Genomic DNA, 17,156 nt, shown 5'->3' with positions numbered 1-17,156 from the left:
TGTGAGTCGAGAATGGGATACAAACTGCAAGTGCACAGTTCTATCGCGTAGTTTTAAAAGATATCGATCCCACAGGGACTTATGAATCGATATACCGTTATCTAAGGTTACTACGTAAATCTAAGGTGAAAAATGTTTGATTGTTTGGGGGAAAAACTAAGAGCTAAACTAATATCTAGATTAAATATTAATAAAACGGATATCGGTATGTAGTTCGTCAAAACTAGGGAATCAAGTCTTTGTCGGCTTCTTGGTTTTAAAATGAATCATTTCGGTTAACTTTATTGGTTAAAGGTTCTATCTCAAACTCTCGCTCTGTTGAATAAACCATGATTTTATATTAATGTTGCTGTCACTTATAATTAAGTCAAAAACCATATTTTGAAAGCAATAAAGTTGTAGAAACTCTTTTTAAGAAAATACTGACCGTTTTAAACACCCTTATCTCAAACTCTCGCTCTGTTGACTTAGGTTATATAATTAAATCCAAATGCTTAACTCTCGTCCTCACATTCAATCTTTAAAAATACTTTTTGGAAAAGGTCAGAATTTAATTAACTCTAAAACTTGCTCTCGCCCTGATCTAGAATTAATGCCTAACTTACACTGTCCAGTTAAAATCTCAAACTCTCGCTCTATTGATTTTAACTTCTTTATGTCTTTTACTTTTGTAAAAAATCTTGTTATTAAACCTGTAAGTTGAGACCGTAAAAAGATTGATTTTGATTTTAAGTTTAGATAGACCGACTCAGTCTTGATCCCTTATTCTGCTTACTTTACATACCGATACCTGGGCGAATTAGCCAAACATGCTAAACAAATAAGAATTTATATCATGCATAAACAGACTCATTCCAGGCAGATAATATAGATAAATAATAAAACAAAATATTAAATAATGATTAAAGAACCTGAATGCGTAATACAATAGTCTTGAACACTCCACCACAAGCCGGTAGGATTTGTTCTTGGATTCTTCAATTAAACAGTAAATTAAATCAAGGAAATAAAACTGGAATATAACGTAAGGTTAAATCCAGTATAAAGTTGCACAATAGTTTCCGGTGTAGAAACTATTATGCGAAAAATATCTAGAAGCTGAAACGGGAAAGGTAAATTTTGCAAAGAAAAAAAATGTAAAGCTTGCAAAAGAAATAAATAAAATAAACAATGTTAAGTGCTGGAAAAGAAGAAAATAAGCAAAAGGTGTGACAAGAAAATTTGGCAGAGCTTCGGCAATATGAGCGTGGAAAAACCCAGGGTTGAAATTTCCCAATTAGCTCCTATTTATACAGCTGCTGGTGTAACTGCTTTTCAAGGGTTTCCGTGTGCGTGGTCTCGTTCCGAGGGTTAAGCGTGCGTGGAAATAGCTTTCAACGTGGTCAGTTGAGTTCCTTGCGCCAAAAATATAGAGGACTGGTGTGACGTTTGTCACACCATGTGTGACGCTCGTCACAGGAGTGCTTTTAGTGTGACGTTCGTCACAACCCTTGTGACGCCCGTCACGGGCATAACATGCACTTTCTTTGGGCTGGGCTTGGTCTTTGTTATTTGTGTCCTTTTTATTCCTTTTTACACCTCCTTTTCTTCCCTTTTTCACTTTTGCTTCAAAATGGATACCTGACATACATAGCAAGGAAATACTGCATAATATCTGATAAAATGAGATATACTAAAGTAAATGATAATATAATCTAATTGAATTAAGTCTTAAAATGTGATATAATTTCGTGTTATCAAACTCCCCCATACTTAAATCTTTGCTTGTCCTCAAGCAAAATTCAGTATAGAACTTGTTAAAAGTTTTAGCCAGATGAAATTTCAAAGCACACATCAATTCGTACTAGGTTGCAAATGGGTTTTTGCTTAGGAGGACTTTGAGTTTAATCTTGACATCAACAACTACCGTTACAACTTAGATAACCCTACCTTATGTAAATCAGTTCAAGTACCCTATGATAGCTATCCTGGTTCCTTTGGTCTTATTTTACCCGTTTTCATTCTAGCGAAATCACATTAAGCCCTTTATCTTTTCGCGCACATAGTGGAGTAACCGGTTAGTGATTATGATCCGCTTTTAGCTAGAAGTTCTGGTACATAAGTCGGATAACTTCATTATTCAGTCCATTGCAAATTACGGGGGATCGAACCGTAGTCCGCCCTTCCAAGTTCAGTACCAGATTCCTACTGAACCAACTCATAATGGATCTTTCGTATTGTGCTTTTGCATGATCTGCAACCTTTAGATTAAATGATCTGGTAAGGATCACCTAATTTACTTAGTGCATTTCTTGATATATTCATATATTTTATGTTACTTTGGGGATCATTCACTTATATTCATCGGCTCTCCACGTAGTTTGCTATTAAGACGGTGCTGACTTCTGTATAAACTACTTGGGGTTGCCATAGAACTAAAAGTTCAAGGAATCGGTATAATAGGTACTTATCCTGATCTAACATGTTGAGGTTCTTAGAGCGTTGTTATGGTAATAATTTTTGTCTTGATTTCACTCAAGTTTTATAAAATAAGCAACCTTTATACTTATTGGGTGTGTTAAATTTTTTTTTGTTATGGCTCAAGAAAATCGAGGGGAATAGATAATAGAAATATTTCACACTAGGGGCTTAACTTAGAATTATAAATATTTTTTTTTTTTTTTTTAAAACAAAATATTAAATAATAAGGAAGGGAAATAACGATGAAAGGGAAAATAACATACTTGAAGAATGGAAATAGGAAGAATATTGTTTCCCCCCCATACTTGAACTAAACATTGTCCTCAATGTTTTAAGGGAAAGAAATACAAAATGGAAATGCAAAGAAAATAACAACTAAGGCTGCCTTCCGCCTCTGGTTCTAGGACCTGGTGATCTTTGACGTATGTCTAAGTTGTCGAACCTGCTGAACAATTCAGTAAACCGCTGGTCGGTTATGGCATTCCGGGCATCCTGTTGCTGTTGCATTTGACGCATCATCTGCATCATCTCTGCATTCTGTGCCTGCATACCATCGATAGCATCCATAATGTCGTCGTTGGTTGCAGGCCTTCTTCGTCGACGACGTTGGGAGGATGGGCCAGTTGCATTACCGGAAGGGTTGAGCGGGGCTGAATGTTGTGTAGGAGGATGATCACCTTGTTCCATTTCTTCAAACTCATCTGTTTGTGGGTTTGTTTGTAAAGGCTCGGTGGTTTCAGGAGCGTTTAAATCATAGAGGTGGCGGTCGGGGTTTGTGACATCAGTTAGGGCGATATTTGGTAGAACAACGCTTGGGACAGCCTGGTTGTTCACCATAAGATAATATCCTCCGCCTACTCTGTTTTTAATCAGGCGGCTGGAGCGGCAATAGCTGATATCCATAGACAGGGGAGGTAGGGATTCTAAAGTTTGGAGTTTATCCCCTAGGTTCAGGCCAAGTGCTATGGATGTTATTAATCCACCAATTATAAAGGGTTGCCGGCCTCTAGCACATAAGGTGCGGATATGATGAAAGAGAAAAGAGGCGGCGTTTACCTGAGTATCCGGTTCGAAGACGCATTGGAGGAAAAATAGCTCCTTTGAGTTGACCTTGCTGTTGTTTGGTCTTCCAAAAATTGTGTTTTGCAAGATGCGGATGAAGTACCGGATAGTGGGGTTATGTATATGGGAGAGAAGGAGTTCTTCCCAGTTGTAGGTATCTATACCGGTAATTTTCTTAAAAAGGCCAAAAACGCCAACTGTGTTCCAGTTTGAGTTTGGAGGGATTCTGGGGTGTACCTGACCTTCTATGGGAAATTGTAACATGGTACTCAATTGGTTTTGGGTTAAGGAGTACTCGGTGTTGAACATACGGAAGGTTGCGGTACCGGTTAAAAATTCGTCTTCACCGGCGGGAGTGGTGTAGTCGTATGAACTTAAGAATTCTAAGGTTAGGGATGGGTAGGTGGGTTGATTATGAGTGCAAAGGAAGGTTAAGTCGGCTAGGCGGAGCATCCATTCGATACCTTGGAGTAATCCTAATTGTTGTAAACAAGTTAAATCGGGGTACCTGGTGGAAGCGACGCCTCGCTGTTGGAAACGTTCGAATTGCTCTTGCTGGTAGTTGTCATCTCCGGATCGGAAGATGATATTTCCGAAATTTTGATTTCCCGCCATTGTGATGAATTTTTGAAGGGGTGATTTGGAAAGAAAAAGAAGTGTGTTTGATAGGAGAGAATTGTTTTGTGGTGAATGAAGGAAGTTTTGGTAGGTATTTATAGGAGAAGGGTTGGAAGATAGAAAGAAAAAGTGGTTGAAGAGTAATTAAGTGTGGTTAAATGAAAAGTGAGTGGGGAAGGTAAAAAATTAAAGGTGTAACGTTCGTCTCCAACGGCTCCCTAACGTTCACATGTCTGAAGGGCGTTACGCTCGTCACAAGGGTGTGACGGTCGTAACAGGAGTTATGCGTGCCGTTCGTCATGGAGTGTGTGACGCTCGTCACACATTTCTTTTTTTCAGGGCATTCAGCAGCGCTTCACATAATTAATCTGGAGATGAATTTATTTTGATTATTTTGTTTTATTTGGTTTTTAGATTGTTCTATTTAATTTAGCTAATTAATTTGTGTTGCATGCTATTCTATTTCTCATAATAGTAATTCATTCTGAGTAACAGTAGAACAGTAGAGAACATAGCCATTGCATAAATTAAATAAATAAAAGCTTTAATAAAATTAACATAATGTAATACAGGAAGGGAAAACAATGACATGAAAGGAAAATAAATGCGAGCATGAATTCAAATAACATTAATGAAAAATCTAGCCTAAAACTAAATAACTTAGAAAGAAATAACTAAATTCCATCTATCTTCGGATCTCTGACCGGAGGAGCAAAAGAGTTAACACGATGCCGTAACATACGTAACTGACTTGCCGTGCTGCTCATGTATTCTAGGATTTCATGTCTCAAGTTGTGGAAATCTTCCCTGAGGGCGTCTTGTTCTGACATCAAAGCTTCAATGACGGTTTTAATATCTGTTCCTGGCATATGATGTCGGAGATCAGGCATGGCCGATTCTTCGGTCAGGACAGGCTGAGGAGGAGGATCAATATCATAGTAGCCGGAAGGTGTCTGAGGGTCAGATTCAGCCTGAGAGATATGGTCAACATAGTGCTCATAGTCATCACAAATCTCATAGTCCTGGATGGATTCAGTGGATCCAGCAGGAGTTGGGGTTTCATTCAGGTTATAGAGCCAGTTCCTTTGGTTATGAACACTAGTTCTAGGATCGGGCATGGTGAATAGGCAGAGAACCTGGTTATCAATAATAAGCTCAAACTCATCAGACCTTATGTTTGCTATAAACATAGTGTTGAAGAGGAAGGGTATACTCATAGTAGTAATGCCACAAAAAGGGCTAAGGTCAAGCATAGGCTGACGTAATCCAATAGCATTACCTATCATAGTGATCAAACCGCCTATTCTAATGGGTGCTCGCTCATCCTGGATAAGGTGGTCCAAATTAGCTAACATAAAAGTAGCACCGTTTACTGGACGGTTCTGGGAAGCACAAAATATGATGAAGAGTTCATCACGTGAAACTGAAGTACTATTTGGCTTCTTCCCAAATAAAGTGTGGGTCAGGATCTTATGGAAATAGCGGAAAGCCGGGTTATGTATGTTTCCAGAGAGAAACTCATGTTCTTCGGGCTCATCATTTCCAGTCAGCTTACCCCAAAAGTGTTCAAGCTCTCTATATTCAAAAAGTTCTTCCTGACTTACAGTGAATGTATCAAAGGAGGTAGGAAAACCCAAAAGGTTGGTGAAGTCTCTAATATTAAATTGGTACTCCATATTGAACATTCTGAACTGGATAAAACCTCTGCTAATTCCTTTTCCGTGGCTGGGTAGATAGATTAATGAACTAAAGAATTCTAGTGTGAGTCTCCGGTAGGTGGTGAAATGTCTCAGGATAGGGGAGGTCTCCCATCCTATCTGATTCAGCAAAAACAGGACACTCTGTCTCAGTCCAAGGGCAGTCATAGCCCAATCATCAGCATATAAACTAGGTAGCATCTCTCTAGCGGCTAGTTCTTCAAACTTTTGTTTCTGAGCCATTCCTCTGAACTTGATACCCATACGATCAGAATGTCCCATCTGGTTAGTGTTAGCTAGAGAAAAGAAACATGAGTTTAAGTCAGGATTTGGCCAAATGCCGAAAGAAGAAAAGAATTATTATTATTATATATATATATTTTTTTTTCTTTTTTTAATAAATCAATAATGAATACTAAATAGAAATTAAAAGAATAATTAAGAGAAAAATAGGGAAATGATAATAATAATAGAATAATAAAATAACAAATTAATTTGTGGGTTGTCTCCCACTAAGCGCTTTGTTTAAATGTCGCAAGCTCGACAAATAAACTGTTAAATATAGTCTATGAGTCCTGGGGGCGTTTCGTCTAAGTGTAGAATTTGCGAATCCTCGTTGGTTTCCGCATAGTGATAATGTTTCAGACGTTGCCCGTTTACGGTGAACGGTTCTGTAGATTGTCCTTTTATTTCTACCGCTCCACTCGGAAAGATTTTAGTGATATGAAAAGGTCCTGACCATCTGGATCGTAGTTTTCCCGGGAATAACTTTAGTCTAGAGTTAAATAAAAGTACTGCGTCGCCTTGCTTGAAGATTTTCCTTGATATACGCTTGTCATGCCATTGTTTTGTTCTTTCTTTATAGATTTTGGCATTTTCATAGGCGTCTCTTCTGAGTTCCTCTAATTCGTTTATGTCAAGGATTCTCTTTTCACCGGCGGCTTTATAATTCAAATTTAAATTTCTAATAGCCCAATAGGCTTTATGTTCTAATTCTACCGGGAGGTGACAGGATTTTCCATAAATGAGCTTAAATGGGGTCGTCCCTATGGGAGTTTTATAAGCAGTTCGGTATGCCCACAAAGCTTCTGGTAATTTCAATGACCAATCTTTCCTTGAAGTGGCGACCGTTTTTTCTAGTATTTGCTTGATTTCTCTGTTAGATACTTCCACTTGTCCACTGGTTTGAGGGTGGTAAGGTGTTGCTATCCTATGTCTCACTCCATATTTAAGTAGTAGTTTTTCGAGTACCTTGGATATAAAGTGTGATCCACCATCACTGACTACTATTCTTGGGATGCCAAATCTCGGAAATATTATATTTTTAAAGAGTCTAGTTACTACTCGGGTGTCGTTTGTTGGAGAAGCTATAGCTTCGATCCATTTTGATACGTAGTCAACTGCCACGAGTATGTATTTGTTACCGAAAGAGGATGGGAAGGGTCCCATGAAGTCTATCCCCCACACGTCAAAAATCTCTACTTCCAAAATACCTTTTTGTGGCATCTCGTCACGTCTAGATATGTTTCCCGTGCGTTGACATCTGTCACACTCCTTAATAGCCGCATGTACGTCCTTCCATATAGTAGGCCAATAAAAGCCAGCTTGTAGGATTTTAGAGCAGGTCTTGGATGTACTTGTGTGTCCACCATAAGGCACAGAGTGACAGTGTTGGATTATATTTTCTACTTCTTCTTCGGGTATACATCGACGGAAAATACCATCGGGGCCTCTTTTGAAAAGTAAGGGGTCATCCCAGTAATAGTGTTTTATGTCGTGGAAGAATCGTTTCTTCTGCTGGTAAGATAAAGTAGGTGGAACTATTCCGGCAGCTAAATAATTGACTAGATCAGCGTACCATGGTGTGACAGATATAGCTAAGGTGGTTTCTACTTGCATGTCGGAGTTGTTCTCTTCCAAAGTAGCTATGAGTTTATCATACGAGAAATCATCATTAATGGATGTTCTTTCCGGTTCAAGGTTCTCAAGTCTAGAGAGGTGGTCTGCTACTACGTTTTCAGTTCCTTTCTTGTCCTTGATTTCTAAGTCGAATTCTTGTAGTAACAAGATCCATCTTAGGAGTCTAGGTTTAGCATCTTTTTTTGTTAAAAGGTACCTTATAGCAGCGTGATCGGTGTAAACTATTATTTTGGCTCCTACCAGGTAAGAACGAAATTTATCTAGCGCAAATACCACTGCTAGGAGTTCTTTCTCGGTTGTGGCATAATTCATTTGCGCTTCATCCAGGGTTCTGCTAGCGTAGTATATAACGTGAAGCTTTTTATCCTTTCTTTGTCCTAAAACAGCACCTACAGCATAGTCACTGGCATCGCACATTATTTCGAATGGTTCATTCCAGTCTGGTGTCTGCATAATGGGTGCGGAGATCAATGCTTGTTTAAGAGTTTGAAATGCTTTTAAACAGTTATCGTCGAATATGAATTCAGCATCTTTCATCAACAGTCCGGTTAAGGGTTTAGTTATCTTAGAGAAGTCTTTGATGAATCGTCGGTAAAAACCGGCGTGTCCTAAAAAACTTCGTACTTCTCTCACAGTTCTTGGGGGTTGAAGATTTTCGATTACCTCTATTTTGGCTTTGTCTACTTCGATTCCTCTGTTCGAGATGATGTGTCCTAAAACAATTCCTTCTTGTACCATAAAGTGGCACTTTTCCCAATTAAGTACTAAGTTTACTTTTACACATCGCTCCAGAACTCTTTCCAGGTTTTCAAGGCATTCTTCGAAACTTTGTCCGTATACAGAAAAGTCATCCATAAATACTTCCATGATGTTTTCGAGAAAGTCGGCGAATATTGCCATCATGCATCTTTGAAAAGTTGCAGGGGCATTACACAGACCAAACGGCATTCGTCTATACGCGAAGGTACCAAAAGGGCATGTGAATGTTGTCTTTTCTTGGTCATCAGGGTGAATTGGTATTTGAAAGAAGCCTGAATAACCGTCTAAATAACAGAAATGTGAATGTTTAGCTAATCGTTCTAACATTTGGTCAATGAATGGTAAAGGGAAATGATCTTTTCGGATTGCTTTGTTTAGTTTCCTATAATCAATGCACATTCTCCATCCCGATTCGATTCGTTTAGTTATAGTTTCTCCTTTTTCGTTTTCAATAACGGTTATGCCTCCTTTCTTTGGTACAACGTGTACAGGACTAACCCATTTGCTATCAGATATAGGATATATAATACCTGCTTCTAATAACTTGGTTATTTCTTTCTTTACTACCTCACTTAGGATCGGATTTAGTCTTCTCTGGTGTTCCCTAGAGGTTTACAGTCTTCTTCTAACATGATGCGGTGCATACAAATAGAAGGGCTTATTCCTTTAAGATCGGTGATGTGGTATCCTAGTGCGGTTGGATATTTTCTTAAGATATGTAGGAGTTTTTCTGTTTCGAGTCTTCCTAGATCTGCATTAACTATCACAGGTCGTTCAAGTTCTAAGTCTAGGAATTCATATCTCAGATTTTTGGGAAGTGTTTTCAAATCAGGGGTTGGTTTGTTAAGACACTGCGTAGGATCCGGTGTTATTGCTAGGCATTGTTTAGATTTGTCCTCTAAAAGATAGTCTGATGCTTTGTCTTCTCCTGACTCTGCTTCTTTTATGCATTCATCGATGATATCCATGAAGTAACATGTATCTTCTATTGCAGGTGCTTTCAAGAATTGGGAAAGAATGAATTCAATTTTCTCTTCACCTACTTCGAAGGTGAGTCGTCCTCGTTTTACGTCTATGATTGCACCGGCAGTTGCTAAGAATGGTCTTCCTAGTATAATAGGTGTCGTATCATCTTCTCTAATGTCCATAATTGTGAAGTCAGTGGGAATGTAAAACTGACCTATGCGTACGGGAACGTTTTCAAGGATTCCTACAGGATATTTGATGGAATGATCTGCTAATTGCACAGACATTTTGGTCGGTCTTAATTCTCCCATTTCCAGTTTCTTACATATGGATAAAGGCATAACGCTAATTCCGGCTCCTAAATCGCATAAGGCTTTGTCGATGATAAATTTTCCTATGTGACAGGGTATAGAGAAACTACCCGGATCCTTGAGTTTAGGGGGCATGTTTTGGATTATAGCGCTACATTCGGCAGGGAGTGTAACGGTTTCGCTATCCTCAAGTTTCCTTTTATTAGAAAGAATTTCTTTTAAGAATTTAGCATATGAAGGCATCTGCGTAATAGCTTCGGTAAACGGAATTGTAACGTTTAATTGTTTAAGGAGATCAACAAATTTTCTAAATCGGCCTACATCTTTGGTTTTAACAAGCCTTTGAGGGTAAGGTATAGGTGGTTTGTAAGGTGGTGGAGGTACATAAGGTTCCTTCTTTTCTAGGGTTTCCTTATTACTCTCTTCCTTTTCCTTAGGTTCACTTTCCTCAGTAGATTTCTTAGGGTTTTGGTTTTCTATCCTTGGGTCAGACGGTCCTTCCACTTCCGTTCCACTTCTTAATATAATTGCATGAGCTTGGCTTCTCGGATTGGGTTGGGGCTGTCCAGGGAATGTACCAGTTGGTGCAGCAGTAGGTGCTTGTTGTTGAACTACTTGAGATATTTGCGTTTCCAGCATTTTGTTATGGGTAGCCAGGGCATCTACTTTGCTTGCTAGTTGTTTAAGTTGTTCGCCAGTGTGTATGTTCTGGTTTAAGAAATCTTTATTGGTTTGTTGTTGGGAAGCTATAAAGTTTTCCATCATGATTTCCAAGTTGGATTTTCTAGGGGTATTATTGTTAGGATTCGGTTTCTGATATCCCGGAGGTATAGATGGGGCTTGATTTGGAGACTGTCCAGGTGCGTATAAAGCATTATTACTCTTATATGAGAAGTTTGGATGGTTCTTCCAATTTGGGTTATAGGTATTCGAATAGGGGCTTCCTTGAGCATAGTTTACTTGCTCTGTTTGGATTCCAGTCAAGAGTTGACATTCCGCAGGAGTGTGGCCTTGGATTCCACAGACCTCGCAATTCTGAGTTACAGCAACCACGGCGGCTGGAGGTGATACGTTTAAACTTTCAATTTTCTGGACCAAAGCATCCACTTTTGCATTGATGTGATCAAGGTTACTTATCTCGTACATGCCAGTTTTCGGTTGAGGTTTTTCCACCGTTGTTCGTTCGGTTCCCCACTGATAGTGGTTTTGGGCCATGCTCTCGATAAGCTGGTAAGCATCAGCGTAAGGTTTGTTCATTAGTGCACCACCTGCAGCGGCGTCTATTGTTAACCTTGTATTGTATAAGAGACCATTATAAAATGTGTGAATTACTAACCAGTCTTCCAAACCATGGTGTGGGCAAAGTCTCATCATGTCTTTGTATCTTTCCCATGCTTCGAAAAGAGACTCGTTGTCTTTCTGTTTAAATCCGTTTATCTGGGCTCTTAACATAGCTGTTTTGCTTGATGGAAAATATCGGGCAAGAAAAACTTTCTTCAACTCGTTCCATGTGGTGACTGAGTTGGAAGGAAGAGATTGAAGCCATCTTCTAGCGCTATCTCTTAATGAGAAAGGAAAAAGACGAAGTCGAATTGCCTCTGAAGTGACACCATTAGCTTTAACAGTATCAGCGTATTGGACAAATACGGATAAATGAAGGTTTGGATCTTCGGTAAGATTTCCAGAGAATTGGTTCTGTTGCACAGCCTGCAACAACGAAGGTTTAAGTTCAAAGTTGTTTGCTTCGATTGCGGGCGGAGCAATACTTGAATGCGGTTCATCTTGCGATGGAGCGGCGTAATCTCTAAGAGCACGAGCTGGTTCTGCCATCTCGGTTAAAGAAGGAAAATCTTTGAGATCAGGAAGGTCTATAGGAGGGAGATTGTTTTCAGCACGATATTCCCGAATTCGTCGTAAGACTCGGAGATATAGTTCGATATCGTTGATTCGTAAATAGAGCGGTTCGCCTTGAGAGCGAGTGCGTGGCATACAAATCAACGAAAGAAAGAAAATAGAAGGAAAAGAAACCTTAGTCTCTACAGCGTAACGGAAGAGTTACGATATCGATTAAATAAAAGTCCCCGGCAACGGCGCCAAAAACTTGATCGCTCGACTGTGTGAGTCGAGAATGGGATACAAACTGCAAGTGCACAGTTCTATCGCGTAGTTTTAAAAGATATCGATCCCACAGGGACTTATGAATCGATATACCGTTATCTAAGGTTACTACGTAAATCTAAGGTGAAAAATGTTTGATTGTTTGGGGGAAAAACTAAGAGCTAAACTAATATCTAGATTAAATATTAATAAAACGGATATCGGTATGTAGTTCGTCAAAACTAGGGAATCAAGTCTTTGTCGGCTTCTTGGTTTTAAAATGAATCGTTTCGGTTAACTTTATTGGTTAAAGGTTCTATCTCAAACTCTCGCTCTGTTGAATAAACCATGATTTTATATTAATGTTGCTGTCACTTATAATTAAGTCAAAAACCATATTTTGAAAGCAATAAAGTTGCAGAAACTCTTTTTAAGAAAATACTGACCATTTTAAACACCCTTATCTCAAACTCTCGCTCTGTTGACTTAGGTTATATAATTAAATCCAAATGCTTAACTCTCGTCCTCACATTCAATCTTTAAAAATACTTTTTGGAAAAGGTCAGAATTTAATTAACTCTAAAACTTGCTCTCGCCCTGATCTAGAATTAATGCCTAACTTACACTGTCCAGTTAAAATCTCAAACTCTCGCTCTATTGATTTTAACTTCTTTATGTCTTTTACTTTTGTAAAAAATCTTGTTATTAAACCTGTAAGTTGAGACCGTAAAAAGATTGATTTTGATTTTAAGTTTAGATAGACCGACTCAGTCTTGATCCCTTATTCTGCTTACTTTACATACCGATACCTGGGCGAATTAGCCAGACATGCTAAACAAATAAGAATTTATATCATGCATAAACAGACTCATTCCAGACAGATAATATAGATAAATAATAAAACAAAATATTAAATAATGATTAAAGAACCTGAATGCGTAATACAATAGTCTTGAACACTCCACCACAAGCCGGTAGGATTTGTTCTTGGATTCTTCAATTAAACAGTAAATTAAATCAAGGAAATAAAACTGGAATATAACGTAAGGTTAAATCCAGTATAAAGTTGCACAATAGTTTCCGGTGTAGAAACTATTATGCGAAAAATATCTAGAAGCTGAAACGGGAAAGGTAAATTTTGCAAAGAAAAAAAATGTAAAGCTTGCAAAAGAAATAAATAAAATAAACAATGTTAAGTGCTGGAAAAGAAGAAAATAAGCAAAAGGTGTGACAAGAAAATTTGGCAGAGCTTCGGCAATATGAGCGTGGAAAAACCCAGGGTTGAAATTTCCCAATTAGCTCCTATTTATACAGCTGCTGGTGTAACTGCTTTTCAAGGGTTTCCGTGTGCGTGGTCTCGTTCCGAGGGTTAAGCGTGCGTGGAAATAGCTTTCAACGTGGTCAGTTGAGTTCCTTGCGCCAAAAATATAGAGGACTGGTGTGACGTTCGTCACACCATGTGTGACGCTCGTCACAGGAGTGCTTTTAGTGTGACGCTCGTCACAACCCTTGTGACGCCCGTCACGGGCATAACGTGCACTTTCTTTGGGCTGGGCTTGGTCTTTGTTATTTGTGTCCTTTTTATTCCTTTTTACACCTCCTTTTCTTCCCTTTTTCACTTTTGCTTCAAAATGGATACCTGACATACATAGCAAGGAAATACTGCATAATATCTGATAAAATGAGATATACTAAAGTAAATGATAATATAATCTAATTGAATTAAGTCTTAAAATGTGATATAATTTCGTGTTATCATATAACTTTTTTCTGTCATTATTGGTAGATTGAATGCTGAAAGTTTAATCAAATAATGATGCTGCACTGACAGTTTAAGATTGATGAACAGATTACATTTCATTGATGAACACATTACAAGTTCAACATTACATTGCTGAAAAACACTAATGACATAACAATTACATGACAGACTCATTAGACTAACTTAACCATAGCTGCTATCAACATCCATGACAGACCAATTACAAACATTAACCATAAATTTTTCCTCTTTTCCATTGCAATCTTTTTCTTCAGTTTTTCTAACTTGTTAAGCTTTCCGACTCTGCAATCTATCTCCTCAACAATCTCTTTAGCAAATTCAATCAAATAAGCCTTGTTGACTTCACATTGGCGGCATCCGGACGGATTGGTTTCTTTCACTGCAAACTCACTGACCAAATCATCCCACAAAATAAACCGCACCCATTCTGCAATTTGAGACAAACACCACCAACAATTAATTTCGAAATCAAACTCAAAATAATAAAATGCTTCAAAATTGCTCACCATATAATTCCTGCATTTCCAAAATTTGCGACCGGGGTTTTCAATTGACTTGGAGACCAACAACTTCATGGTTTCATTGCATCCACATCTTGGTAAGCCGTTTCCAACTTCACTCGTGGAAGATGCCTTGCTGCCACCCATAACCCAGATGAAGGGGACACGGACGAAGATGAAGAGAGGGATGGATTTGGGGTAGGGATGGATTTCACGAAGAGAGAGAGGGATGGATTTGGGATAGGGATGGATTTCACGAAGAGAGAGAGGGATGGATTTGGAACCCTAATTTCTAGTTTATGCCATGCTGGAGACCTAATGAAGATTCACATGTGAAAATAAAAAAATTAAAAAGCCACGTCTGAAATAAAAAACCAAGATTCCATGCCACCTGGATATTAGGGGGTTCTATGAAGGAATCTACATAACATAAGGGGGGTATTGAAAAAATAACTTTACCAGGGGGGTAACCCTAAACTCGCTAACATTACAGGGGGGTAAAGTGTATTTAACCCATATATATATATATATATATATATATATATATATATATATATATATATATATATATATATATATATATATATATATATATATATAATATATAATATATATTATATATATATATATATATATATATATATATATATATATATATATATATATATATATATATATATATATATATATATATATATATATATATATATATATATGAAGAGTCAATAATAATTCACGAGTCCAGAGATCTTAGGAAAGATAAAGCAATCATAATGTCAAAGGAAACAATAAAAATAAGCATGAATAATAAATAACGGGAAAATAGGGAAATTCAAACGGTATTTCTCGGTTCATGATGGCATCAATGCTCAGGGTATGGTGGAGTCTCCTCGACTTCGTACCCTCGAAGCTCTTTGATCTGGCGTCAGAGGTTAGCGATCTTATCATTCAGTATATCAGTCTCAGTGTCATGTGAGGCGAATGATACTTCAACCTGCAAAGCAACGTCAGCAAGCTCCTGGCGAAGCTGGGCTATCTCCATGCGAAGCTTAACCAGTTCAGACTGCATGCTCAGTTCTGGAGATTCAGATTGTTGGTGCAGAGTTTGATTCTGATAGGTGCGATTTTCGGCTCGTCTACTGTCTCTCTCTGCCCTTCTATAACGTAGGCCCAGTTGGCCTGATCAATAACACAAGTCACCTGAGGGTCAGGTAAAGTGAAGTAGTGAATAGTCTCACCCTCGATTAATAGCCTATATTGATCCGATTGGAAAGAAGATCTCCTCATGAGGCCACGGTCCAGACAGAAATCAATATCCATCAAGGTGTAGCTGCAGTAAGACGTCAGGTGAGATAGTCTTCTATCAAGTCCCAGGGCTGAGGCTATATGAGTCACCGTGCTTCCAACATGTTTAGGGCTCGCAGCAGAGCGAGCATTAAGATATAGACTCTCGATCAGGAAAGCTCCATAATCTACTAGGCGTGACTGAGTGGTACAGTACATGAAGAAGATCTCTTCAGCACTCACATGCGTATCAGGGTCACTCTTTCCCAGGAAGGTGTGGGCAATGATCATCTGGAAGTATCTGAAAGCAGGGTTGTGAATCTTGTTGGAGATTTGGATGGAAGGGTCAGGACTACCCCCACACGTAATGTCACTCCAAAACTTCTTGATGTCTCAGCTCAGAAAATAGCTCATGGGGAGTTCAAATGAAGCATCATAGGCAGTCTAAAATCCAAGTAAATCACAAAAAATAGCTCACTTTGCAAAGGATAAACCTGAGAAATTCATTTGAATTTGAGGTTGAATTTCCACTGTTTTGAAATTCAAATCTCCAGGAATCCACAGCCTTGTAAGCATCCAATCCTTCTTCTGCAAGCAAGTGGAGTGAGATCAAGCACAAGCAAGATCAAGATCAGTTGAATCCAGACCTCCATTGAAGGTATTTTCCAGAAATTTTGATCTCTTCGATTCTCTCAAATTATTACTCAATTCTATTGATTCTTTGGTTGTCCGAAGTCCTACCAATGTAGGCAAGAAGATTGAGTTTCTTTGAGGCCAAATCAAAGCAACTCAGTTCATGTACCTCAAATTTCAACTCCATGTATCTCTCAATACACTTGGAGTTAGAGTGAATTGAGGCCAGATTCAAGCTCAATGCCATTTTTACATTGAAATAATGTCCTTGTTTTTAATTTTGGTGATGATTGATGGTGGACCAGTCCGGTGAGGTCCATCGGAGAAGAAGACCGGAGCTACAGCTCCGGCCATGCGCTAGCATGTCTCACAGCCATAGGATCCATCTCATTTGTGAAGGTGAGAAAAACAAGAAAGGGGGGGTTTGAATTGTTTTGGAAAATAAGCATTTTTTAAAATAAAAACCACACAAGGATTTTATACTGGTTCACTTATAACACAAAGCTACTCCAGTCCACCCGGCCAAGGTGATTTCGCCTTCAACAAGGACTTAATCCACTAATCTTGAAAGATTGTTTACAACCAACGTCTAAGAGAAAGATCTCTTAGTCCTCTCAAGTATACAGACTACGCAGAGTCACTTGAGGAAATAAAACAAATGATAAGTGATTATGTAATCTAGAGTGCTTCTAAGACAAGCAAATATTACAACAGTAAGATCACAAAGTGTTTCACGTTCTAAGCAAAAGCTTCGTGAAGATTGAGAGAATAAAACGTTTTGTGTGTGTTGATCTTTTAGTATATTGTTTCGGTAGGTATTCTCAATGTAGATTGCAGTTCTTTATATAGGAGTGAAGTAGTCGTTTGGAACTGATGGATAATAATTTGAATTAATGCCATAACTTATATAGCTTCTTGCCAACACTACTTTTTCTCCTCGAAAAGACTTCTTTCCAAATATAGTTCCTTTTCATTTGAATTTGGAGTTAACGTCTCTTTCTGTATTAGGAAATCCATTTCCAAACCTTTATTTGAAGTTAACGTTACTCTTTCTTTATTAGGAAAT

General features: G+C 38.3%; 1 protein-coding gene and 1 pseudogene across 1 annotated transcript; one reads left to right on the top strand and one right to left on the bottom strand.

Annotated features, from left to right (window-relative positions):
• Positions 1-6,539: 6,539 nt before the first annotated feature.
• Positions 6,540-13,909, bottom strand: LOC127096221 (uncharacterized; the record flags this gene model as incomplete). Its single annotated transcript, XM_051034818.1, has 4 exons — positions 13,841-13,909; positions 8,081-9,074; positions 7,527-7,651; positions 6,540-7,391 (listed from the first exon to the last, which is right to left on the bottom strand). Coding segments are annotated over exons 1-4 (2,040 nt in total), but the record flags the coding sequence as incomplete, so codon positions are not given.
• LOC127099105 (uncharacterized) lies at positions 11,139-11,238 on the top strand (annotated as a pseudogene).
• Positions 13,910-17,156: the final 3,247 nt, after the last annotated feature.

Source organism: Lathyrus oleraceus, chromosome 6 (assembly GCF_024323335.1).
Source record: "Lathyrus oleraceus cultivar Zhongwan6 chromosome 6, CAAS_Psat_ZW6_1.0, whole genome shotgun sequence".
Classification (NCBI taxonomy): Eukaryota; Viridiplantae; Streptophyta; class Magnoliopsida; order Fabales; family Fabaceae; genus Lathyrus; species Lathyrus oleraceus.
The sequence above is the reverse complement of the archived record's forward strand: the minus strand, read 5'-3'. Positions and strand labels throughout refer to the sequence as shown.